General features: G+C 40.4%; 1 protein-coding gene across 1 annotated transcript in view; it reads left to right on the forward strand.

The window, feature by feature from the left end:
* Positions 1 to 27,367, forward strand: part of LOC122812165 (guanylate-binding protein 1-like) — a 789,313-nt gene that overhangs the window by 226,063 nt on the left and 535,883 nt on the right. Inside the window, exon 4 of the mRNA XM_044084488.1 lies at positions 7,153 to 7,408. Within this exon, the coding sequence (XP_043940423.1) occupies positions 7,153 to 7,408 (256 nt within the window). The remainder of the gene's footprint in view (positions 1 to 7,152; positions 7,409 to 27,367) is intronic.

Here is a 27,367-nt window from a genome sequence, read left to right on the forward strand (position 1 = left end):
CATGAAAGAAATTATACCACAGGCATTGGAGATTATAAAGAAATGCAAAAAGAATCAACTGTGGAAAATATAAACAATACCACCATCTCTGAATCAAATAGAAAAATGCAAACAACAGAAGACACCCAAGAAACATCAGAAGCCGCACCAAACAATGAAAGAGGTGGTAACAAGCAAGCCACAACCTGAAATACTGACAACTCAGGCAAACCAAAATGAAGACAATCAACAACCCATTTCATGAACTTCTTCTGACAGTACATCCAATAGCAGGTTCAGAACAGTAACAGATAAACAACTAAAATAAACTGAACACTGTAGTAAAAAAGATAAAACAAAGACAGAAAATGAGCAGTATCTACATTATACAAATGGGCTCAACAGAAAAAGAAATAGACTTAAAACTGGCAGCCAACGGCTAAGAATATGCAGTGCAGGAGCTATATATCAAGAGCTGGATTAAACAAATAATAACAAAAAAAAATTAACAGACCGATTATTCAAAACAGCAGACAATATACTATACTCTGTGATAAAAAAACTAAGAAAAGAAAACCAAGATAATGCAAACCATCATCCTGCAATTTCAAAACAAGACATACAAAAAAATAAAAGGCTGCAAAACACTGTCACCAAACACACATCAAGGTCTTGTCACAGAGGTCTGGTTTGATTTACAGCTCTGCATGTCATGAAGAGGGAGAGAAAGACAAAGACAGCTGACACCGGAATGCTTTACAGTACTATCAGATTCCACATGAACAAAATATTTGACACTAACAATGAATGAAGAAACTAAAAACTACAAAAACCTAACTGAAAGTAACAAATGATACAGAGGTCAGCTATATGAACAAAAAGACAATCCATTGTGTCCAGTAGCATCATATCAGAAATACATAGCAAAATTACCAAAACAAAAAAAAAAGGCATTATTCTTACTTCCAAAGAAAATACCAGAACACCATCTTGAACTTCATACGTGCTGGTACACATGCTGGTACAGCAGAAAACCTATGGAAAAAATTACCTAGGAAACATGATGCCACTGATAAGTGACGTAGCAAATCTTTCCAGAAGCTATACCAACTATAGTATAAGAGCAACTGCTGTACAAATCCTTGAAGAAGCAGGACTGTCCCCAAGAGAAATAACATCAATAACTGGACATGGGTCAGAAGCAAGCCTTATAAACTACTGGACACCAACAAATGAAAACAGTGGAGAAATGTACTGTCATCAGCAGAAGAAACAACACAACAGGAGCAAAAATTAACCATCAAATCAATCAACAATGACGAAAAAGCACAAAATCTGAAAGCGGAAACAACTTAGTTTAAACCAATTGCATGTATATTCAGTACACCTATAATATTTTACAGAAAGCAAAGAAACAATGAATATTACATTATTAAACATATACATTTAATTGTTCTAATTAAAAGATTATAGTTTTCATAATTTAGAATGTTTCAATAAAATATTATTAATAGAAAAGAGATGCAATTAAACAAGGGACTGTTTGTTGTAAAAATTAATATAAAAATAATTAAAAGAAATATAAAAAAAAGTAATTGAAGTCCATTTTTTTTAAATATAGCCACTATTACTCCATTTTCTAAGTGCAATAATGCCCTCCAGGTATGTATTCATGTGTAATTAATGCCCTTTCAGGGGTGTAGGGACCCTCCACCTGAGACGTTGGGCCTCATAACACCCCTGGGTGGGCATTAATTACCCATTAACACACACCCTGGAGGACATTATTGCTTGCTTATTTTTCTGGGAGATCAAAGTATTTAGCTAACCCTCTCCTTTACACTATAAGAGGCAAAACGTACCAAAATCCCTCTCAGTGAAACTTTTACCAGCAGCAGACAGACCATACACATTATGTGCTTTCTATCTGCTGAGTTCTGGAGAAAGGACTTGAGTCCAGTCCCCTAGTTTCTGAAGTATGTAGGAGTCAAAGTCTTTGCATCCAGCCCTCTGTAAACCAGAGTTTATTGTGATATGCCCTGTCCTCCAAATTCTGATGTCTTAACTGCAACAATTTAATTAGGGCTTCATTTCTTGTGGTCCAATGTTTTAGGTCTCTTATTTTCCATGAGAGTGTCTGCACTACTCAGAGTACCAGGAAATACCTTGATTCAATCCATCTAAGTGGCTGGCCATCGTTTCTTTGATTTTGGCTAGCAGCTGGCTTATTTTCCATAGTCTGTGCATTATACTTGCAAATTTGCCCATATCCTCTACTTCGTCTTAGAAAGAAGCTTTGTAGGTGTCACTACTTGGGGAAAAATCATGTGTAGTCAAGTGGAAACTCTTCTTACACTGTTTTTTTTCTTTCATACTGACATGCAGGTGCTACTGCTAAACTCCAAACGTTTGTCTTGCAGTTTTCTTGCAAGCGTTTAAGAAATCCAGTGTAATATGGGCTTCTTGCAATCCCCAGTGGGCGAGACATACCTCTCAACTGTCCCTGATTTTGACTCGGATTTTAACTCTGTCCCTCTTAATCCCTCCTAAAACTAGTGACTTTTGTAGGAAAGGTGGTAAATTACACTTAATAAATAATGGCAATAATTAAGAGTTATAAACTTCTTTTACTTCAGAAAATGTGTATTAATTCATATGCTCTGATTCTGTCAATGTTTCAAGTTAATAGCACTAATATTTTAAATGTGTCCTTGATTATCCCTGATTTTTTCTTGACTTGCCCCTGATTCTGTTGAAATTTGTCCCCAATTGGTTGAGAGGTCTGGGGCCAGAGTCATGAAGAAAAATAACTTCCAGTTACACATCCTGACCAGAAGTTCTAGCTGAGAGTGCTTTATACAAAACACCCTTTCTCCCACATTCACCACATAAATACTCCATCAATTCTGGATCAAATGATAAAGATAGTAGCCCATGCATTGTTTTACATCTTGCAGCTTTCATGTAAAGGTCAAGATCAGATAAGGAGGGTCCCCACATATCCTCTGGTAATGTAAATGTATCCCAGGAATACCTTGGATTTTCTGCCATCAAAATAAAATTTGTGAATGGTGTCCTAATGGTTACGAGAACCTCTGGTCCTGGATTCAAAAGAACCCCTTTTGCAGCATTTTGAATAAGTGGTAACGCAAACCATGTATGCACAATAATGCACTGATGCAAATTCAGTGGGTTTCCTTTACATTTTTGGATATAAAGCCATATCATTTTTACACTCCCTTCCAGATATGTTAATTTGATTGTTTGTTGTAACGTGTTTGTCAGCCATATACTTTAATAAGTCAAAATACGATGTGAATCCAAAAATGGTTATCCTTGTCACATTGCTAATGAATGGGCATAATGTACTTTAATCTCCCCTCTTTTGCTAGATTTAATTTTGTAACCAGATAATTCCCCAGACTTAGTAAGAACCTTTAAAGCAAATGAGTGATCCCTTTCCGGATCTTAAAATATAGCAAGAGATCATTAGCATACAGCAAGAAAGATACTGCTGTTCCATGTATAAGATAGTCCATGTACAAAACTGAGCTCACTTGAGCAGTTATTGACTCTAAATATAGAGTAGACAGTGGGGACGGGGGACAAATCATAGCCCTTCTTGGTAGGGTACTCCTCTGCAACCTGATTTTGGAGAAGAGGTTGGAGCCTGTTATAACTCTTATTTTTGTCCCTTATATAATCATTTCTTTAATTCAACAAATTGTCCGGGGTAACTAAAATACAATATAAATTCTAAATTAATACACCAGATTTACTCTATCAAAAGTCCTTTCAGCAGCCTAGGCCAGTTATCAAAAGGCTGTCATCGTCCTTGTCGTAATGATCTATAACTTTTGCAGTCTTTAGAAAATTGTCAAAATTCCTTATGATGCAGGTATATCAAGTTTGATAAAATGGAGGCAGTTTGTCAAGCAGTCAAGTTTGTAAATAGTCTATAATCATTATTTAGCACAGAAATTGGTTGGTAAGAGCTAATTTGACCTGCGTCCTTATCTGGCTTCAAAGTAACTACCACCATGACTAGTTGTCAAAGCTCTGAGACTTCATATGTTTGTAATATATTTGTTAATAATGTACTCGTGAAAAAATACAGTGGACAACTTCCAATATTATTCTAGCAGTATGCTATCCAGACCCAGGGCCTTCTCCTTTACTAATGAATTAAAGGCAGCAGTGATTTCTTTCTTTGTAAAAGGGTAAATAATCTAGAAGCATGCAAAGCAGTGAGTGTAGGCAGCTAGAGTTTCTGCAAGAAAACATCCACACCTTTGTCACCAAATCAACATCTAGTTCCTCTGCATATAATTTAGTATAGTACTTTTCAAATACCGTGTTAAGAGTCTGGATTATGTACTTTTTATGACGGTCTGTTCAGTGTCCTGCTGTCAGAGCCTGAGCACCAAATATTTGTGATTATATGGAAAATTATCTAAAACATTCAGTCTATGTAACTTCTATGCAAACTCTTTTTCATATTTTAAATAACCACCCAGGCCTGAGCACCAAATATTTGTGATTAGATGGAAAATTATCTAAAACATTGTCTATGTAACTTCTATGCAAACTCTTTTTCATATTTTAAATAACCACCCAGGTCAGCCTCCATAAGTGCATGGAGTTTTATCTGCTTCACATACTATCGATTATAAGGAAATAAGTGTAGAAGCACAAAGTGTTTTACTGACATTGAAAGATGGTAAAGCACTTGGCGGTGAAAAACATAGCATCACATCACTTAACTTATTTGCTGATGAATTATTACAAATCCAAAAATAATGAGGGGAGGATCAAAATCCAAGACAGTTCTTAAATATTGGTCTTATTCACTTAGATATAAAACAACAGGTTTTGTATCAGTATGTATTTCCTGAACAGTAGTAAGTATGAAACTTGTCTGGCATTATTGACTGACAATTATTCTCAGTAATCTACCAAAAAAATCAAAAAACATAAGGGAGACAGAATAAAAATATACAACAGTCTTAGGGACAGATGGCAGGCATGGACAGCATGCAGAAGCCAATCTGTTTTACCTTCTGCCTCTGCTTTTTGCTGGTTGGCACAGTCCACTATTGATTAATAGAGTGAGATCCTCTCATAACAGTTCTTGGGGCAATTGTTATGCTCATCCCCAAGTGTTGTTACAATCAAATCTCACTCTTGGAAGCTGATGGCAAGTTGGTCCTTTTCCCAATATTAGATCATAGTCATGACACTCTTTGCACTTTATAAGTATTTTTTTGTAATACACAGAAACATTCAATAATGCTTTCATGGACATTGACAGTAACAGGAGAAAGCAGTCCAAACAGTATGTGAGTTTGCTTGCGCTACCATTGACAATAAATGCTGCATATTGTTGCAGTACGAAGAAGCAACCACATTTCCCAGCCAAGGTGAACTTATTCAGAGAACTTACTGATGTCTCATCAAGTCACAGCTCATTGCAAAGGAAACGTATCGAAGCAATGAGTTTAATTGCCTGTTTTTCTTTTTCTGTTCTGTAAACAAACTCTGCCATGGGTGTTGTGGGGACTGCACCCTCAGCACTTCTCCCAACTTATATCAATAAACTGTGGGTCACACAGCATAGTCATCAAGGGATATAATGCCTCAAAATTTCAAAGAGTTCTGTCCTTGACAAGGTCTGCCACAATCACTCAGTAGATTTCCAATTTAAAGCAATTAGCTTAGGTTGGCTCATCACAGTTGTATGGCTTGAGAGTCTAGCCAGCCCCTCCCATACATATCTAACAGACTCAGAGGCACAGCTGCAAGCTTATGTCACTTCCTTTTAATTCTAATAAATGCCTTCAGCCCTCTGCTGTTTTGATGTTTCCTTACAGTTCTTGTAGTGTCTTTGATTCTTGCCACTATTTCAGAGTATTTTCACTGTGTTTGCTGCCTTACTGAAGTCATTCCCCCACTCCAAGTCCCATGCCTCTCTTTTTGGGCAGTACATCCTAAGAATGTTGCAGTGTCAGGGAACTGCACCATGGCATGGTCACTTTTACCCAGTAGTTCTCTCATGTCTGCCCATTGGGTCTATATCACATCATCGAATCACAATTAAACAAACGCCTCTTCCTCGAACACCTGTTCAACAGACATACTATTCATGGAACTAACTTTTCAGCAAAACATTTCCTAGGACAAACCGATGGTAGTCCGCCGTAGTGACTGTAAATAAAATCATAAAACTTAACACCTATGCAAGTGGGGGAGTGTGCCCCCCTAACTAAATATATCAACTCTGAGATCACACTACAGGGGGAAAAGGGTAAATTCCAGATGGTGAGCAACCACTGGTTTGCCCTAGGAAACTTTTCGCTGAAAACTTAGTTTGATGGATAGTATGTTCGCTGAATAGGTGTTCAAAGAAACTTTGACTTAATTGTGATTCGATGATGTGATATAGACCCCAGCCCATCATCCCAACTTTATGGGTGAATATACAGTCAAGGATTATTCCCTTTACATTGAAGTCCTACTTGTCTTCTCTAGTCCTTCCAGACAAAGCTGCAACCAGTTCCCTTCCCTCTTTGCTGCTGAAAATATGTGCTTCCTGAAAGACACACATTTGTGCATCATTTACATTTATATATTTAGACTTGGAATATTTCTGGGGCAGCCATGGTGGTGCAGAGGTTAGCATTGTCGCCTCACAGCAAGAGGTTCTCCAGTTCGATCCTCTGCTGGGGTGCCTTCTGTGTGGAGTCGGCATGTCCTCCCTGTGGCCGCGTGGGTTTCCTCCGGGTGCTCCGGTTTCCTCCCACATACCAAAGACATACTGTAGGTGGATTGGGCACTCTAAACTGGCCTTAGGTGTGAGTGCGTGCGTGTGCCTTCTGTGGAAGGTTGGGCGCCAGGCTGGAAACTCGACACCGTAAAACTCCACTGCCAAGTATGAGCGGACAGGTGATCTGCTGTGGCGGCCCCTAACCAGAAAAAAGCCGAAAGAAGAAGACGACTTAGAATATTTCTACTTTTCAGGAAATGTTCTTTTTTTCATGTGCTCTGTCTGGTTCTTGATTTCTTGTTTTTGGTTGTTATTTCAGAAAATGGTAGTGTATTTGCAGTTGTTAATCAAAGCTAATCATACTTAACTGCTTCTGGTATTGCTGCAGTGTTCTCCTGAACTTCACACAGTTTTGTATCAAACATGACAGACCTAGTGAAAACCAAAGTGCACTCAGACCCTGATGAAGCAGGTGAGGATTTCTCTGAATTCTTCCCTCATCTAGTTGTGTGTGTCCGTGACTTCAGTTTGAGACTGGAAGTGAATGGCAAGCCATTGACAGCGGATGAATTCTTAGAACATTGCCTGACAAAGAGGAAACCTGGAAAGAGTCGAGAAAGCAGGGAATATAATGGACTCCGGGAGAATCTAGAGTCTTTCTTCAAGGTAAGGTATCATTCTTACCTTGAAATATCTGTGTGGTTGATTGGTTTAAATTAGTAAGACTGGATATTATAAGTAATATCTATGTGGTTGATTGGTTTAAATTAGTAAGACTGGATATTATAAGTATTAAAGCTCTTACTTTCGAAGTAAAATGTATTTGACCTGGATGTGTATGTATAGATATCACCCGGTAAAACTGAAAAAGAAAACAGATGCCCTACTTCTTTAATATTAAAATAATTTTAGCAAAAAATGGCAGAGGACCAGGTGGTACTCAAACAAGAACAAATATTTAATCCAAATGAAGTAAGCACTTTCATACAGGAAAGTACCTGTACTTTCTCAGATAAAATTAGATTCGCAACTGAAAACATACATTTATATACTTTCTCCCAAGATGCAATCCCAATAAATTAGAATCACATGATCAATTAAATAATTAATTAAGCAAATATAATCAATGCTGAAAAAAGAAAGAACGTAAAGAAAATACTGGTTGAAAAAATGTATATGCAAATTAATATGTGTATATAAATATATATACAGGAAATACATATATAAAAACATTTAAAATGTGCACAAAAAGTATATATAAAAGTACTTATATAAAATATATATATATATATATATATCTATCCACAGTGTTAAGAAAACAATACTATATCGTAAGCCCAAGTGGTTCTGAGGCGTTGGACCTAATTTGCCACCTCAGCTCTGAGAGTTCCAAAAAATCATTGAGTGGTCCCCCTCTCTCTCCTGTTGTTACCTGTTCAAGAATAATAAAGTTAAAACTATGGGCTCAACAGCTCAGTATCTATTAGTTCTGTTCTTAGATTAAAATCACAATTTTTTAACTTATTCACATATACTTTTTACATTCATTTTGTATAAAGTAAAAATAATTGAAGGGATGTTTTATATCTATTTTTTCATATCTATTTTAGGTGCATAGGTACATATATACATTATACATATACATTTTAAGGTTTTACTATATATTTTATTCATACATATATAACACGTCCATAATAATTGTTTCAGCAGATAGTTATGTATATATACATATATGATGGTTCTACATTGTTTTATTCATTATTATTCATTCCTTACTTTAAGTGTTTATTATTATACGTGAGTATGTACACTATGGTGGGTGACTTTAAGGAACATGATATGTTACTATTTGATTGCTTGATTAGTTGACTAAATGTTTTAATTGCACTTGGTATATAAAGGATGTTGGGATGTATTTATTTTATTCTGAAGAAGTGTCTATCTCAGAGACGAAAGTGCTGAATAAATATTTCCTGTGGTGGATTCCGGTCTTTGGCTTCGTTTTTGAGCTTCATTAGAAAATAAAAGGGAGAGTCTAGAAGGGCTTCTTTTTCCAGAAGTCAAAGCTTTAAACCACCCTGATCAAGAGACATGGTACTGCAGAAACAAGGAGAGGATCCATACTTTGGAGTTAATTATACTGAAATGTTTATCTGATAGCATGTGAGAAACAGAGATAATTGCATACTAGACAGAAACTTAAACGTAGCATTATGTAGTGAAAGGAAGACCTCTGCATCAGTGAAGATTTGGTTTACCATCGCTTTTTAAAAAGTTCACAATGTTGGAGATGAAAATGTATAAAGAGAAAGAGAGTAGACATTTCACTATTAATATATACAGATGTTAGAAAAGACACCGGAGTCTGTTGCTAAGTCCTTCACCCATACAGATTTCAGTTAATCTAATTGTTAAGGGGAACTTGTATTTGCTAATCCATATTTGTGTGGATGTTTTCACGAAAATTACTGTCAGTGTCTTGTGGTTCAGGTAACCTAGCCTCTGCATGCTAATTATATTCAAACACACCAGTTAGTAACATTTCATTAAAACTGAAGATGTGAAAATGGAGAAGAAGCTGCAGTTTTACCTTGAGGTTAGGAAGATGTGGTGTATTCCTAGTTTTTTGTGCCAGATTAAGTGCAAACTATATTTCTGTAAGCCTGCACATAGAAGGTGAATGCTATATTTTTCTCTGTTGCAGGTAGTTGTGTAGCTGTATAAATGCAGTGGGAGCACCCCAACACGAGGCACTGTCAGGCGCATAAAAAACAGAGCCTTCAATTAAGGTTCATTTGTAGCTGATTTTATTTATTTTATTTCCTCCTAAACCACAGTAAGGCTAGCAACCTGACGGTGTAAGCCTTGGCTATTGATAATTGTTACTGGTGAGGTGATCCCCCAACCCCATGTGCAAAAATGAGAAAAAAAGGGCTGTGGATGGATTGATTTCCTTATAATAAGTTATTTATGATAGCCGCGGTGGTGCAGCAGTAGCGTTGTTGCCTCACAGCAAGAGGTTCTCCCATTTGATTCTCGGCTAGAGTGTGGGGAGTGCCTTCTGTGTGGAGTCTGCATGTCCTCCCTACGGTTGGGTGGGCGTTGAAAAGACATGCGTAAATGGGCGTGCCTTCGCTGAAGGTTGAACGTTGAGCTGGCTTGTGAAAATCTACTGCCAATCATTAGCGGACCAGAGTTCCGCTGTGGCGACCCCTAACTGGGAAAAGCCGAAAGACAACAACGTATTTGACTGTTTGACAGGAAGTGATGTTGCATGATTAGCTTGCACGTTTCCTCAAATCTGGTGTCATGACATAAAGTTTCACACAGCATACTACCCAAGATATATTACCAGATTAAGGTAATCTAAGTCATACAGTACTACCACCAGTGCTGATGTTTGTGTGGCTACAATGTACATAAAACACACAGTTGTTTTATTCTGCATAATGCATGTTTAAATATTCAATGTGTGTTTTCACTTTTCTTTTTTCATCTGTAAATTCAACAACTGCAAACATTACTGCATATGTTGATTTATACCATAGAGACCACTAAAATGTATTTGGATACAAGTAGCAACAATTAAGTAACGCAGGAATGAAGAAAGATGGTACTTGAGTCAGTCACTCATATCATCATTTAAATAAATGCATTGGTTAAATACGTATGTTCTATAAAAAGTAGAGTTATGTGGATTTATAGCTCCTGTATCCCTTCAAATTAGACCTAGTATAGTGAGCATGTGGGTCATTGTTATGAATTACAGTTTTCCATTTTATGTCGGATACAGATCCAAAGGTAACCTGTGAGGACTAATGTATGATTCTACATCATGCAGACCTCTCAATTGTCCCTATTTTCAATCTTGATTTACCTCTTCGCACGATTCTGTGAATCCCCCTAATCACATTTGATTTTTGATGCTGTCTAGTACACAGTGGATGCACATTTTACAAATCCATTTTTCTGAAACAAAAATAAATGACCTTATGTGGTAGAATTTTGTGATACAGTTTATAAAAGTTTGCAGATTTTACACTGTCCTTTTGATAATGTACTTACATTTTTCTGTCATTTTTGACACACACTGTTTTTGAAGCATGTTTCTGAGTAATATCTCATAATGTCCTTCCATTTCACTGTTGCAGTATTCAATACAATAGGGATCCCCTGTCAAGGGCGGCCTGACATCTGGCCAGTATACTAAAGCCTTTAGGTTGCTTTAAGGTATGCCATACGTCACACATATGCTCCTCACGTAGTATAGGGCATAAAGGTGATGTCCAGATCTACTATCCTCAGAACATCTTTGCTGCCAGTCTGAATGCCATCTTTTGATCATCAGTCTGAATGCCCATTCCGTTGCTGGTCCACCAAGCTGTTACAGATAAGTGCCCCATTGGGTTTTTTGTTATCTTGTCTATCTTTTGCTATATTGCTGCTTGTGTGGGGTTTCGTGTCATCCAAGAAGGGCAAATGCCAGTGTTGGAGACGGATTCCTCATAAAGACCATCATAAGCAGTGTCTGGTTTGCCTTGGCACTTTGGATGATCATATGCCCTGTTCTGCCTGTCAGGCTTCTGTTCCTAAAGCACCTTCATAGTAGGCTTTCTTCCATATCTCTCAAATGTACAGATTTTTGCAGACTGTCCAGATTTTTGGCTCATATTTTTGGTTTGTTTTTCATAAAATTGTGGTTTTCTGGCATATTAGTGGCAAATCATTAAATACTGACGTTAGAAAATAATGATATACATTTGAGTTTCAGACTTCATACCATTCAGAAAATTCATGCTAATGCCAAACCTGTTATTCTAACAACTTTCTAAGTTTGTAAGAGCAATATTTAAAAAATGTCCCTATTTTTGGGCCTTTGTCCCACTTTTATGTATGGCTTTGTCCAGATTTCTTTCTTTAAGAGTTTGAGAGTTTTGCTTTCTTCTTTGGTGCTTTATATTGAGAATCAACATCTTAAGCTTCTTGCTAAAGGCATGATGGAGGGAACTTCCCGCTCTCAGAAACAGCTGTCTGGGAAGAAGGCCAAGAAACCTAGGCTGGAATATTTTGCTGTTCAGCTTCTACCGGACATCCCTCTCAAGGTAATTAATAGTTTGGAGGTTTGCTTGGCTCATTGTTGGATTCTTCTTTTGCAACCAGGTGGAGGTTCGTGTGGATCCAACCTTAGGCACATCCAAGGAGGCATTGCAGAGGTCTGTTTTGAACATTCAGGGTGGACCGCGGCTGATTATTTCTGAGGGGCCTAGGGGTGTTCCCCAAACTTTAGTCAGAGAAGGTGTCCTTTCTACAGTTACTGAATGCCGTCCGGGGTTCTAGCCTTCTAAATTATTTAAGGCAGACATCTCCTTAAAGAAAATGCAGAAGACTAAACATTATTTCCTCAGATCCTAAGGATCCACAGAGTGAATGGGAGTCCTTCACTCAGGGGTTGTTTAGTGGCTTTAAAACCTTCTAAGGAAGTTTCTGTTCCAACCCCCCTTGGTCCTCTAGCCCCCTTAAGAGACCCAGAGAACAGGATTCCTTTGAGGAAGAGGCAGATTCAGATGAGGAATCTCTTGCTTACTCCTCCCAGACTCCCTCTCCTTTGGACTATGGATCAGAGGAAGAGGAATCTACCAGTCCTGATAGTCCCTTTGAAGATATTTATTTTGGGGGCACCATCTATAGGAAGATGGAGTTCTTGAAATAGGATTGTGCTCAAGTTTCTGAGATAGAAAAAGGTATTATGAGGTACTGCAGATGGATTCTCTCAGACATTCTGCTGTCTCTCTTGTTTTGGATGCTTTGTGGGATGTCTTTTCTTTTGCTTCTTAGGATGCAAATTCTCAGCCCCCTGCTCCCAAGAAACCTGATAGTTTCTATAGGGTGCATGTGGACTGTACGTTCTAGTACAAGTGTCCTCCTTCTGACCCCTTGGTGGTGTCAGTAGCTTCTGACAAACCTTCTCAGTTGCTTCCTTCTAAGTTACTGCCTTCTGATAAAGATAGCAGGGCTATGGAAAAGCTAGACAAGAAGGGTCTACACCTTTGGTATCTTGGCTTTTAGGGCCGTTAATTATCAGACCCATATGTCCAGGTACTTATTAGCTGTGCTTTCCCAGGCCTATCAGGTGATTGCTGATCTTCCAGACTCTGAAGATAAAACTTCTGCCCTTTCCCTTTTAGGGACTTCCTCCCATTTGGCTTGTCATTCCATCAAGTGTAGTTATGATGCGTCTATATTACCCGATCGAACATTTAGGTTAGTGAATACCTAAACGTCAAACTGGTAATATCAAAAAATTAAAACAGCGAATGGCCAATTTAATGTAGGGAATGAATTCCCTCGGCTGCAAAAAAAATAAATAAAAAATTGAAACCAAAATGAACTGGGGGGCTTTGCCCTCCACACCCCCAAGCCCCCCTTAACTAAATATACCAACTTCCAAGATCGCTCTACAGTGGGGAAAGCGGCAAAATCCAAATAACTGCCAATGGAATTCTTTTGCTGCGTTAAATCAGCCGATCACATTTTTTTGCTTTCACTATTACCAGTTTGATGTTTAGGGATTTGCTAACCTAAACATTCACTCAGGTAATAGGAACCCGTTATGATGCAGCAGATGCTTCTTCTAGAGCTGCTGCTTTTAGAAGGGTCATGAAGGTATTCTTTGCTTTGGCTTCAACCTTCACCTGATGATGTTAAGGCTAAGCTGATGGATGTCCGTCCAGATAAACACTTGTTTGGTGAAGGTGCTGCTGAATTATTCAAGTCCCTTCAGGATAAGGGCAAAGCTTTACAGAAACTTAAACATGTGTTTGTTTCCCCTGTGCCTAAATTTCAGAAAAACTACCCCAATAAACTAGCCTTTGTTCAAAGACAATCTCGCCCTTCTTCTAAGGGTAAAAAGGTGGCAAGCAGGCTCTTCCTCCGAAGGACTTCTGTGCCTCAGAAGTCTCTTTTTCCTGATAAACTAGGTGATGTCTTACTATCCTATTCTTCCCAGCCACTTTCCTCTTTCTCTTTGTCTATGTCTCTCTCATCCTGTTTGGCTAAAGATTACTCAGGATTCCTGGGTTCTTTCCATTATCAGCCGGGGGTATTTCATGGTCTGGAAATCTCTTCCCCCTTTTATGGTAATTCCTCAGGCCCCTCAGAAACAGCTGTCCCTCTTTCCAGGGATGCTTCGAGATCTTTTGACTCAGGTTACAGTTCAAGAGTTAACCTGTGTTCCAAAGGGGGAGGAGGTTTTACTCCAGGATGTTTCTAGTGCCCAGGAAAGAGGGTACCTAGAGACCAATTCTAGACCTCTCTCATCTAAACACTTTTCTGAAGGTGCCCTCTTTTCAAAAGTTGTCCCTTCAGGCTTTGTTCCCTCTTTTGCTTCCTCAGGCTTATCTGGTGTGTCTGGATCTCAAGGATGCTTATCTCCATATCCCTTCTCATCCCCTTTTCAGGAGGTTTTTACATTTGTCTGTTGCTTCCTGGCATTTTCAGTTCTCTGCTTTGCCCTTTGGCCTTTCTACTGCCCCAAGAGGATTCACCAAATGCCTTGCTTCTTTATTACTTTTTGCAGGCTATAGGGGATCCAAGTCTTTCCTTACTTGCATGACCTCCTGTTTCAGGCATCCACTCCAGAGTTCTTGTTGCAAAATCTTTATTTTGCTATTTCCCTTCTGTAAAGCCTGGGGTTCACAATAAACTTCTTAAAGTCTTTTCTGACTCCTCGGATCCAGACTGTGCCCATGCTGGCATCCCTGCCTCCTCCCAAGGCCTTAACACTCATTTCCTTTTTTCAAACTATTTTTCCTTTGGCCTTTCTTAACAGCCAGGGAATTTCTGAGAGTTCTGGGGTTCATGGCCTCCATTATTCCTATGCTCCCAATGGCCAAACTCCACGTGAGAAAGTTTCACTGGTTTCTGAAATCATTTTGGCTTCTACATGCATATCCCCTCAGATTTGTTGTTCCTCTTTTGCCTTGTCTCAAGAAGGAACTTCAGTGGCGAATTCAGCAGTTGCCGCTAAATCCAGGGTTCCATTTTCATCCTCCTCTTTCCTCTCAGGAGCTGTTCACAGATGCTTCAGATGTATGATGGGGAGCAGCTTTTGGCTCCCTAAAAGTGCAGGGTGTTTGGTTACCTCTTCAACAGAAAGAACAACTGTACTATGTAATTCCATTTCACTATTTTCAGTGTCAGAGATGAGAGCTCTTCTGCTTCCTCTTCAGGCTTTTCATCCTCTCTTCTCCCTGGGACACCTCTCAAGGTATTTACAGACAATACCACAGTGATGTGGTAATTAAATAAACGGGGGGGGGGGGCGAGAACTTATCTTCTTTGCTGGTTGGCTGTTTTGGTGTGGGAATTTGCTATCCAGTATCAAATTACTCTTAAGGCAGTTTACATTCCCTCATGTCAAAATATTGTGGCAGACGCTCTGAGCAGGTCCTTAACTCAGTCCCATGAATGAATGAATGCTTCAAACAACTTTTTTTTTTGTGCCAATTTCAGGTCCTCTAGTTTGGAAGGTGGACACTCTATCTTTTTCTTGGAAGGGGATGTTTCTTTAAGCTTTCCCTCCCCTTCACCTCATTCCAAAAGTCCTGTTCAGAATTCAACAGGGTGCTACCAAAATCGTTTTGGTGACTCCCTTATGGCCGAAACAGCATTGGATCCTTCTTCATGCCATCAGAAGTTACCTCACAGACGTCCCCCTCAGGTTGGATGAAGAACCTGAGGACCGTGCAATGCTGACGTCAGTTCCCTCTGCCATGACCCAGTTGGGGCCAGCGTGGAGCTGTCTACCTGCACTTCTGCTAAGGCTGTATCTACATCTAGTACAGATGTAGAGGGGGAACCACGGCTGATTATATTGGAGGGTCTAGGGGGATTCTCCAAATATTAGTTAGGGAAGCGGTGCCTGGTACCCTCATCGAATCTAGGTAGGGGTCTGTAGCTCCTAGATTTGGTAAAACAGATGTTCCGTAAAAAAAGAAACAGAAAACCAAACGTGGTTTCTGCGGCTAAGGATCCTCACAAAGAGTGGCAGGACTTTACTTGGGGTCTGTTCAATGCCCTTATGATCCTGAACCCCTGAAGGGCTGTCTGTCCCTGCTTCTGCTCACTGGTCTCCTACTCCTCCTAAGAGGCATAGGGATTCTGATTCTTCTAATGAAGAATTGGATTCTGGTGATTAATCCTTGGCATAGTCCTCTCAGATCCACTCTCCTGTTGCTCTTGGGTCTGATGAAGGAGATTCCATGTTCCCTGATCCTTTTGAAGAATTATCTTTTGGAACACTTTTAAGTGGGACTTTTCTCAGGTTTTTGAGGTTCAAAAGAGATGCTATGAACTCTTGCCAATGGACTCTCCTAGACTTTCTATAGTCCGCCTTTTTTAGCTGTCCTTTTGGATACATTTTCAGCAGCTTCTCAGTCTCCTGACTCTCAACCTCTGGCCCCTAAGAAACCAGACAGATTTTACAAAGTCCCTGAGGATCATATGCATTTGTGTAGTCATTCATCTGATTCTGCTCTTGTTTTCATGGCCACTGATAAGCCATCCAGACTGCTGTCCTCTTCCATGCTTTTACCTTCTGACAAGGACAGCCGTGCTGTGGAGATGTATGGGGAAAAGTGTATACTTCTGTTACTCATTAATTATCAGACCACAGGAATAGATATGCCCTAACTTTTCTCTTACAGCATGGGGAAGAGCTGATATTCCTGATTTAGACAGTAAGACTTCTGCCTTTTCTCTTCTGAGTTCTGCCTTTCAGGTTGCTCGCCATTTCATTAAATGCAGCCGTGATGCTACCAATGCCTCTTCTAGAGCAGCTGCATCTAGTTCTGTTGTGAGGAAATACTCTTGATTGTACCTTCAAGCCTTACTTGAGGACATTAAGGCCAAACTTTTAGAATCCCCCTTAGACAACCAGAATCTCTTTGGCACTGCTGCTGCAGAATTGTTTAAAACTCTTCAAGATAAGGGTAAGATTTTGCAAGACCTGAAGCAAATTTTTGTTTCCCTCATGTCTAAGTTCCAGAGGAACTCTCCATCTAAATGTTCTTTTGTCCAAAGTCAGTCTAGATAACTTGCTAGCCTAGGAGCAAGAGGGTTCTTAAGCAGATTTTCCCAAATAAACCCATTCAGAGTTCTATATGCCAAAAACCTTCTTTTCCCAAAAAATGTGCCTCTGACATCAGCCTCCCATTCCCCTTGGTCAAATTCTTGCGTCCATCAGGCTAACTCTTCTTTCCTTTCCTGTCCTATCCATCAGCAAATAACCACAGAAGCCTGGGTTCTATCCATCTTCCAAAAAGGTTATTTTGTTGCTCGGAGGTCCCTTCCTCCATTTTCCAGCCTTCCTAAGACTCACCTTGCCAACTTCCATATTTTCCTTTGGTTATGTGGGATCTGGTGGATCAGGAAACCATCCAGGAAACAGGTTTTTATTCCAGAATGTTTCTGGTTCCTGAGAAGGAAGGGTCATGAAGGCTTGTCCTAGACCTGCCCTTTCTCAACACCTTTGTCAAGATTCCTACCACCAGGATGTTGTCATTTCAGATACTTTTCTCACTGCTGCTTCCTCAAGCTTTTCTGGTATCTCAGGATGCTTGCCTTCATATTCCTGTTCACCTTCTCTTGAAGAAATATTTATTTCACTGTTTCTTTCTGTCATTATTATTTTTCTGCTTTGACTTTTTGTCTTTTTGCAGCTCCAAATGTCTTTACCAAGTGTCTGACCCCTGTGGTAGCCTTCTGCAGACTTTAGGGAATTCAAATATTTCCTTATTTGGATTACTTTTTCATTCAAGCACTCTCTTACCAGCTCCTCCTTTAAATTTTACACTTCACTATGCTTCTGTGCAGTGTGGGGTTCACTGTCAATCTTAATAAATCTGTGTTGACTCCCTGTCAGGACCAGGTGTTTTGGGTTGCAGGATTCAGTCCATTCCAGTGTTTCACAATGTCCTCTCTTTCACTGCTTATTTCCAGTTTCTTCTTCCCCTTCCAGTACTTCCTGCAAGAGAATTTCTTTGAGCCATGGAGTACATAGCATCCACTACTCCCACTGTTCCTTTTGCCAAACTTCACATCTGGAAATTTCAGTGGTATTTCAAGACTGTTTAGCTTCAGCACTGCCACCCTCTCGTGTATTCGGTTCCTCTTTTACTTTGTCTCAAGCTAAAGCTCTGCTGGTGGATTCATCAGATTTCCCTGAATCTAGGTCTGCCTTTTCAAGTTCCTCTCCCTATTCAGGAGCTGTATACGGATGCTGCCGATCAGAGTTTGGGAGCATCATCCAGCAACCTAAAAATCCTGGGTCTTTGGTCCCGCCAATAACTGACAGACCATATCAACTTCGAGCAGATGAGGGCTCTTTTTCTAGCTCTCTAGGCTTTTTCTTCCCGTTGGTTCCAGGTCCTGTAAAGGATTTTACAGACAATACAACAGTCAATAAGGAAGGGGACACAAAATCTTATCTTCTTTGTAAGGGTGGCTCTTCAGGCTTGGGATTTTGCAGTCCATCATCACTTGGTTCTTCAGGCAGTTTACATCCCTCCAGAGCACAGTCTGGTGGCAGACTGTCTGAGCAGATCCAGGAGAAGTCCTCATGAATGGATGCTTCACAGGGATGTGTCTCTGGACATTGTACATCAGTGGGATACTCCTCAGGTAGATCTTTTACCTCCCCTCTGAACAGAAAAATTCTCCAGTTCTGTTCCAGAGTGCCAAGTCCTTTGGTTTGAAAAATGGCCACCGTGTCTTTTCCTTGGAAGGGGCTGTTTCTGTAAGCCTGTCCCCCTCTTCCTGTACTACCACAGGTACTGCACAAGATCATGTGGGACACACCTAAAATCTTGCTGGTGACTCTCTTTTGAACCAGACAGCACTGGTTCCTCCTCCCATTTACACACAGGATAGATCTTCTCAAACCAAGACAAATGATCCCATTAACCCTCACTTGTCCACTCTTCAGCTGACACTTTGGATGATAGAGTTTTGATTCCTTTCAAGAACTAATTTGCTGAGGACATGCTCCGTGTTTTGCAGGAGGCCAGAAAATCCACTAGTAGAACCAGAAGGAAGAGATTTTTATTTGGTGTCTCAGAAGTGACCTGGACCCTTTTTCTGTGGAGGGTCCCTACAGTCCTTTCTTATTTGTGTGAGTTGCTCATTTCTGGTTTGGCATATGCATCTTTTAAAGTCCATTTGTAAGCCATTTCTGCCTGTCTGCCTCTGAAGTCAAACAAGTTTTAAAAGGCACCCTTCATATCAGGCCTTCAAAAAAGCCCATGCTTCCTTTTTGGGACCATAATTTTGTTTTTGAAAAATACCCAGTCCCCTTTTTATCTGCTTTTTTTTCTTTTCTGTAACACTGTACTTGAAGACTGTATTGTTGGTAGCTTTTATGTTTGCCAAGAGGGTCTTTGAACTTCAAGCATTCATGGTAGTTCCTCCTTTTATGTTTTTTTTTTTCACAAGGACAGAGTCTATTCGTACCAATCCTTCTTTTATGCCCAAGGTGGTTAATGATTTGTCCATCCATCTTTTTTCTTTTTTCCCTTCTCCACTGACTACTTCACAACTTAGATTTACATAGACAGCTTGGATATTATTTGGACAAGACAGAACATTTTTATTTTATTTTATTTTACATTTGTTTACCGGGAAAGTCTGACTGGACACAGGTCCTTTTTCTGTAGAGGTCCTGGGAGAAAAGTTCCACATACAGCATTATTCAATTACAAAATGACAATTTGTTATACATAAAACAGTAACACTTTAGTGTACACATGACATAATATGTATCTCACAAACATAATACACTTATGTGAAGTCATCAGGAAATCTGAATAACTTTTTATTTCCTTTCATGCCCGGAAATTGGGTTTGGTGGTGTATAAGCAAACCATCTCCTCCTGGATTTCTAAGCCCATTTCGTTTTGCTGTTCTTTTCCTGTGGAGCAGCTTTTCTCTTCTGTTCGTAAATCATTCTATCAGGGCAGTGTTTTTTTCTAGTGCTTTTTTTCAAGGGTCTGGATACTAGATCCTTCTTGAAAACTGCTGCTTGGTCTTCTATTCACACTTTTACCAGACAGTGCAAGTTGGATGTTATTTCCATGGCCAGGGTAGGTTTTGTCAAGGCCATCCTTTTGGATTTGCGGAGGGCTGTTCTCTACCTTTCTTCTTCCATACGTTCCGGTAACTTTTGTACTCCCAAGAGTAAAAAGTACTGGGAATAAGGAAAGAAAAGAGTACTGTTGTGTAAGACTTTATAACAGTAGATGTCCTACTTCTCAGTATTGTCTCCCTCCCTCCTGTTCCCATTACTCTCTGTTGCCTTCCTTCTGGCTGAGGGGTCTTTCTTGCATCGTTTGTTCCTTCTTCTTTCCTTCCTGGGTGTACATGTTCTTGTCTTCTCTGGGATTGCTCTGGTTCTTCTGGGGCACTTCATTTCTGAGGATTAGGCATCCGCATGTCACATATATACCTTATGCCTTGTACGTAGGACATACGTCTCACGTATGATGTCTGGGAGGTGTAAAGGCTTTGGTATGCTGACTGGATGTTAGACTATCTTCGTTAGGATAGCCCAAGAGTAATGAATACTGCAACAGTGAGTTGTAGGACACCTACTATAATGGTAAGATCTTAAACAACTGTACTATCTCTCTCTCTCTATATATATATATATATATATATATATATATATATATATATATATATATATATATATATATATATATATATATATATATATATATATATATATATATATATATATATATATATATATATATATAATGTACATGTGTGTATAGATATATATCCAGTCCAAAGAGACACTGAAGCAGGAAGGCAAGACGTACATAAAAACACACGTCTGTTTTACCAGTCCAAGTGAAAACAAGAGTAATAGCACACTTGGCTTTGCAGTCTCAAATAAACATAAATGGTAGCTTAGGTTACTTTCACAGTCCACACACAATCTCAGCATGATACAGGCTTTTTCTAATAAACTGATTGTCTAAGGCTGGAGGCCTTTCAAAGGCCCTGCTTCCTGCTCTGTAAACAAGAACTTCTACACAAGGTACTTTCCACAAGTACATTCCCCAGGTTAGCCCTGTCTGGGCTGTCCCAGTTCGTGTTTCTAAGGTCTTCCTTCACAATGCTCCGCCAGGTGAGGAACTGTATTCTTGGTTTGTTTTTTCAGGTAGCATTCTTAAAGGTACCCTTGATTGTCAATTAAAGCATTATTAACCAGCTAATTGCTATAAGAATATTCTCACTCTCAGTTCTACACTACACTAAAGAAACTGTACAGTTTTTTAAAGGCACATTACACATTTCCCAGGCAACATGTTACAGCTACTACCTTCCTGGCTCAAAACCAGGGATTTTTGAATCACAACAATGGGTTGTAGGCTCTGGACAATCCTTCAGCATTTCTTTTGGCCAGGGTGGGAGATACTATATACTGAAAGGCTGGAGGGACAGTATTTACTGGCACAAGTTTGTATTGCCATCAGTTGGTTTACTTAACCATTGAAAAAAGTCATGATCTCTTACTAAATGGAAGTGCCTGTATAAGAAACAGTATTTCACTGATTAAAAAGCCCATTTATTTCTAGGTGCCGTCTTTAAATGGCTGAGTATATAATTTCATTATCCTTTATATAGAGCACACAGGATGTAAACATCTTGGGATAGCACTGCCCTCAAATCTACTTCTGACTCACTGGTATATAACGTAAACTCCATGGGAAAATTCAGGCGGTATTAGTACAGATTCAGAACATAAGATCCTTTATAGTTCATTAAAGGGTCTGTCTGACTCTGACATCACAGCTTGACAGGGGCTTTCCTCCTTATGCCAGCTATCAAAGGACAGGCAGTGGTTGCAAAATAGTAGTACCCCATTAGTCAAAGAAAAGCTGTAATCTGTCTCTTAAAGAGAGTAGGCCAGTTTTTATAACATCTGTTTTTTTTCTCTTTATGGTCCTACCACCGTCCTTCTCCCTGTAAGGTACTATAAGTACTTGGCTTCCGCCATACCCAGTTTAATTTTCTTAGCATCCTGTCTGTTTTATGGATTTTAACACAGTTCGTACTTTAATTGAGTGAGATTCACATTTATGTGAATGAATCTAAGGTATGCAGCAGTATATAGTGAATGAGTCATCAGTATTTTATCTGTCAGCCTCAGAGGCGACTGAGACTCCATGTGAGCCAAATGATAGCACTGTGTGCTGAAGTAAACCATGAAGGGTTACAAAAGCTGTTTTTTTTTTGGCAGAGTGGATAAGTAGCGTTTTATCAAGTCAAGTGTCTAGTGTTCTTTAAGTTTGTATCAGCTCGTCATTTCTGGTCATGAGATAACTATCAAACATGGAAATGCTATTCGGTTTCCTAAAGTCTTTACAAAACCTACTGCTCCCATCAGGATTAGAGACCAGCACAAATGGGCTTCTACAGTCACTTTGTGACTCTTCTATAATGCCTAGTTTGAGCATTTTTTGAGCTTAATATCTTACTCACTCTTTTGTGACTCTGGTATTGTGTAAGGTCTCAGTTCTAACCTTCATTTCGGTGGGGGGGAGGTGCTCATATGTTGTATGCTGTTAGTTTAGTTCTCCAAGACATCTCTGAGAGCACTCCTTTATTTCTTAGTACAAATTCTCTCACCTTCTACTTTTGTACTTTTGGCATGGATCCCTCAGTTTGCACTTCAGGAAAAGATTCCCTTGTCTCTCTTGTATGAATGTTAGCTTGTAACCTCTCTGCAAGAATGTTCTACTCCTTTCCATAGCTTCAACACATGGATGTCATAAATTTTATCTGCCTTCTTCTTTGCTAGCTGGCTAATCATTTAGTTTACTACATTTATTCTTTCTATCACCTGAAATGCACCCTGCCATATGGTAAGAAGTTTGTTTTGAGTAGAGGATACTAACACTAGAAACTGAACTCATGGACTGATAAGTCAGAAGTTATTTTCGTAAACTTATTATTGCATCTCCTGGGCTGTCTGCAGATGAACCAAGTGTTCTAACACAGTGTTAAATATTGTCTGTTTTCTCTTGTTGAGTTTCCTTAACAATGTCAAGCAGCCTTCTAGCATACCTGCCATACAGATGCTCATTGGGGTAAATCCATTTGAAGCTTGTGGCACTTTACTAATAAAGTAAGTAGGATCCTAGTTACTAATCCATCTGTCTGTGATTGGTAGATTAATGCCTTGAACCGTCTGACAGTAAAGCTCTGACATGATGGATGCAGAAACCCCAACATAAAGGGAGTGCATTGGTCAGGAAGCATTTAAGAATACTCACTCTAGACAATGTAAGTACCAGTTCTCTGGCAATAGCCTTAGCCTTAGCATTAGCATTGCATGATGATACCAGTTCTGGAAATTTGGTAGCATATTCTGCTATGACTAATATATATTGATGCCAACTGCTAGATTTTACTAATAGCCCCACAATGTCCTTAACAATGCATTCAAAGGGTAATTCTGTGATGAGCATTGGATCAAATGTTTTTATATCCAGGATGGGTTGACATCTTATGGCATTCTAGGCAAGAAGCATGGAAGTTCTCTGTTTTATTATGCCTGGCCTGTAAAATCTTATAGTCTTCCCTTACTCTTGTCCATTCCAAGGTGACCTAACATGTGACCAAATCAAAGGGTTTTTATATCCAGGATGGGTTGACATCTTTTGGCATTCTGGACAAGAAGCACAGGAGATGTTCTTCATGTTTCACTGTTGCAGTCATTACATTTGGGTTATCTGCTTGCAGGTAGCCCTCAGCCGGCCTGATTATCAAAGTCTTGGGTCCTGCGTCAGTTGCTGTCTCTTCTTCCATGACGTCAGGTAGTCAGGGGTATAAGGCATGCAGCCGATGCCATTACATCAGTCCTTCTTGCCGTGCGGTGCCCGAAGCAGAAGCAGTTCGCCAGTGCCAGTCGGCCAACTCCTGAAATTTTCATTTTCGAGTTTCAGAACTGAAGTTTTCTAAAAAGCTAAGTACCCCGTTGGGATCCTTTTTCTTGCTCTAATCCGATGTCAGTAAAAGTTAACAATTGTATTTCTTGTGGAAAGCAAATACCTCATAAAGATTTTCATTCGTACTGCATTCCTTGCTTAGGCCCAGACCACGACGTACCTCGCTGTCGGTTTTGTGCCTTATTCAATCCTAGTACTATTCGTCGTCGGTTCATTTTCGCATCTAACTATTTCGGTACTTGGTTCAATTATCCAGAAATGTCTTCAGTAAGCTGTCCGACTACCGACATTCCGAAAAAAATGTAAAGATAAAGACAGAGACAGACCGCATAGGTCCAAAGCTGCCGACGATGCTTCCGTTAAGCTAGTCGCCAGTTCGCTGGTACTCAGTGAGGCACTTTCACACCCCCTGATACCACTTCAGATTTGCAGGCCTCTACTGAGACCCATTCGGAGTCCGGTATGCCGCGAGATGCTTCTTCGACTATGGAACTTGTGGATGTCTCTACCTTGGATGGGTCCGGAGCCGCTGTGCAGGCACTGGCTTCTGAGGGTGTATTCAGGCCTACTGACCTGCATATCAAACTGACGCCATCTTCTTCTTCAAGGCCTAAGACTCGATCCACGCTTAGAAAACTGATGTCCAAACCACATGGTCAGGCCCATATGCCTAAAAAACAAATGATAATGGCTGAAGACCTTATTACTTTAATTAGGGGAAGCCACCCTTCTCCCTCTAAGAGACCTAGAACCGATTTTCCTTCTGATTCTTCTGATCAGGATTCTGAAATTTCTGTTTCTTTTAATGACCAGGATTTGCCCTTATCTACTTATGAGGATTCTGATGCAGAGGACTCCATTCCCTCTGCTTCCTCTCCAGAAGATTTCTCTTTTGGTGAAACTTTGCACACTCTTAGGGAGCATTTCCGGATTACTCTGACTCCAAAAAGAGGCTTAGGGAATTCTTACTCCTGCCTCAACACTAGCCTTTAGCTATCCCCCCTGTACTGGATATTGTAGATGATACCTTCTTGGAATATAGCCTGGTTCCAGACACCTTACCCCCGGCTCCCAGGAAACCTGACAGGTATTACAGAGTACCTGATTCTCACAAGTTCCACTTTAAGAATCCTACTGCGGACCCAGAGACCATTTCACAGGGACCCAAAGGCATTAAGGCTACTACTGCCAAAAATTCTACCCCCTCTGATAGAGATTCAAGGGCCCTGGACAGATGGGGTAAGAAGATATACACTTCTGCTACTTTGGCCATTAGGGCCTTAAACTGCCAGTTTCATATGTTAAAGTACCAGCAGCGTCTTATTGGATTACTGAAACAGAAATTGGTGTTGATTCCTGACTGTGCTGAAAATAAAGCCTATGGTGTCAACATTCTCAGGACCTGGAATCAGTGATTCGTATTATCTCTTGTATAAAGACAGAATTCCTTTGGTGGGCAGAGGCCTGCTACCTCAACAAGGGACCGCCATTCACTCTACCCCCTGCCACCCAAACCCAAACAACAGACTCATCAGACTGTGCATGGGGGGGCTCACTTGGCAGGACAGTGCATTCAGGTCAAATGGAACCCGAGTCAAATGCACCTGCATATCAATCAAAAAGAAATGTTGGCTGTACGGAATGCTCTGACAGCCTTCATGGACCACATCCTTCCCAGACAATTATTGGTAAAAACAGACAACACCACTGTTATGTGGTACATAAAGAAGCGGGGGGGAACCCACTCGTACCCCCTCTGCAGACTAGCCATGGCTCTGTGGAACACAGCCTTGAGATACCAAGTGCACCTACAGGCTGAATTCCTGCCAGGCAAGCTAAACTCACTGGCAGATGACCTAAGCAGAAATCTCATGGACCCACACGAGTGGAAACTGAAACCAAAGATATTCAACATGTTGAGAAAGAAATGGGGGAGCCCAGAGGTGGACCTTTTTGCCTCCCCTCAGAACTACCAATTGGACAAATTCTGCACAAGGACTCTCCACAGACAAGCTTGGAAAGTGGATGCCCTGTCTGTCACCTGGGAAAACCTCTCAGTTTATGCCTTTCCCCCTCTGCCTCTCCTCTCCAAAGTTCAACTATGGATCAAACAGGACAAACCAAGGACAATACTCATTGCACCAGACTGGCCACGCCAACACTGGTACCCCCTCTTGCCCAGTGTGTCACTGCTGGAACCATGGCACCTGTCTCTGACCCCTTCCCTGCTGTCCCAGCAGGAGGGCCAAATTCTGCACCCCCAGCTTCAAACCCTAAACCTTGCAGCCTGGCTAATTACCTGAGCTTTCCATTGCCATCCCTCAGTAAACACGCGCTGGATGTCATTCTGGAGTCAAGGAGGCCTAGTACTAGAAAATCCTATGCGGAAAAGTGGAAAAGATTCTGTTCCTGGAGCCAAACTCGGGGGATGGGCACAGCAGTGCCCAGTTTACCGTAAATTCTTCAATACTTAACAGAGATGCTTCACAAGGGCCTTTCCTTCTCTTCTGTTAAAATTCATGCCTCTGCCATTTCAGCACATTATAATACAGAGCCACCCCTCTTCTCTCACCCACTGCTGAAGCAATTCATCAGAAGGGCCAGAAATTTAAGACCACCCAGGAGAGCCCCTACTCCAGCCTGGGACCTTAACTTTGTATTGGAAAAGCTCACTCTACCTCTCTTTGAGCCAGCTGCAACTGCAGAGTTGAAATTCCTTTCTTGGAAAACAGCCTTCCTTCTAGCCATCACTTCAGCTAGAAGAGTGTCTGAATTACAGGCCCTCATGGCAGTGGAGAGCCCTTCATCATCTTCCATGCAGACAGGGTGTCCCTCAGGACCAATTCTTCCTTTATGCCCAAGGTGGTATCCAGTGTGGCCCTTAATTAGTCTATTCATTTGCCAACCTTCTTTTCTAATCTACAGAACAAAGGAGAATGAATACTGCACTCTTTGGATGTGCACAGACAACTAAGATTTTATTTGGACAGGACTAAGCCTCTCAGAAAAACTGAACAGCTGCTAGTTGCCTTTGCTGCAGGGGCAGAGGGGAAGGACATTTAAAAGCAAACCATTTCTAAATGGATATGCCATTGCATTAATTTCTGCTATAAACATCATGGAAAACCTACTCCACAGAGGACCAGGGCTGCATCTACTTCAACTGCCTTTCTCAGAGGTGTTCCTACCAGGGACATCCTAGAAGGTGCTACCTGGAGTTCTGTTCATGCCTTCTCCAAGCATTACCACTTGCCTATTTTCTCTAAATCCAGAGCTGGTTTTGCCACTGCAGTCTTGCAGGGCCTAATAGCTGGTCCTAATGCTCTCAAATTGCCTCCTCCCTTCCTTAGCTTTGGGAATCTACCCAAATGTAATGACTGCAGCAGTGAAACACGAAGAACATAGTACAATTGTGTACACTTACCATAAATGTAGATGTTCGAGTGTATTCACTGTTGCAGTTCTGGTTACCCTCCCTCCAGCCCCAGGACTTCTATTTGCTATATCTCTCTTCTTGTTTACTGTATTTAAGCTTTCTGGTGTATTTGCTTATAATTGGAGGTGTAATCTTGTATATAATTGCTTCCAATTATGGGGGCACCTGACATCT

The sequence above is a fragment of the Protopterus annectens genome, chromosome 9.part0, assembly GCF_019279795.1.
Source record: "Protopterus annectens isolate FY-2018-M chromosome 9.part0, PAN1.0, whole genome shotgun sequence".
NCBI classification, from domain to species: Eukaryota; Metazoa; Chordata; order Ceratodontiformes; family Protopteridae; genus Protopterus; species Protopterus annectens.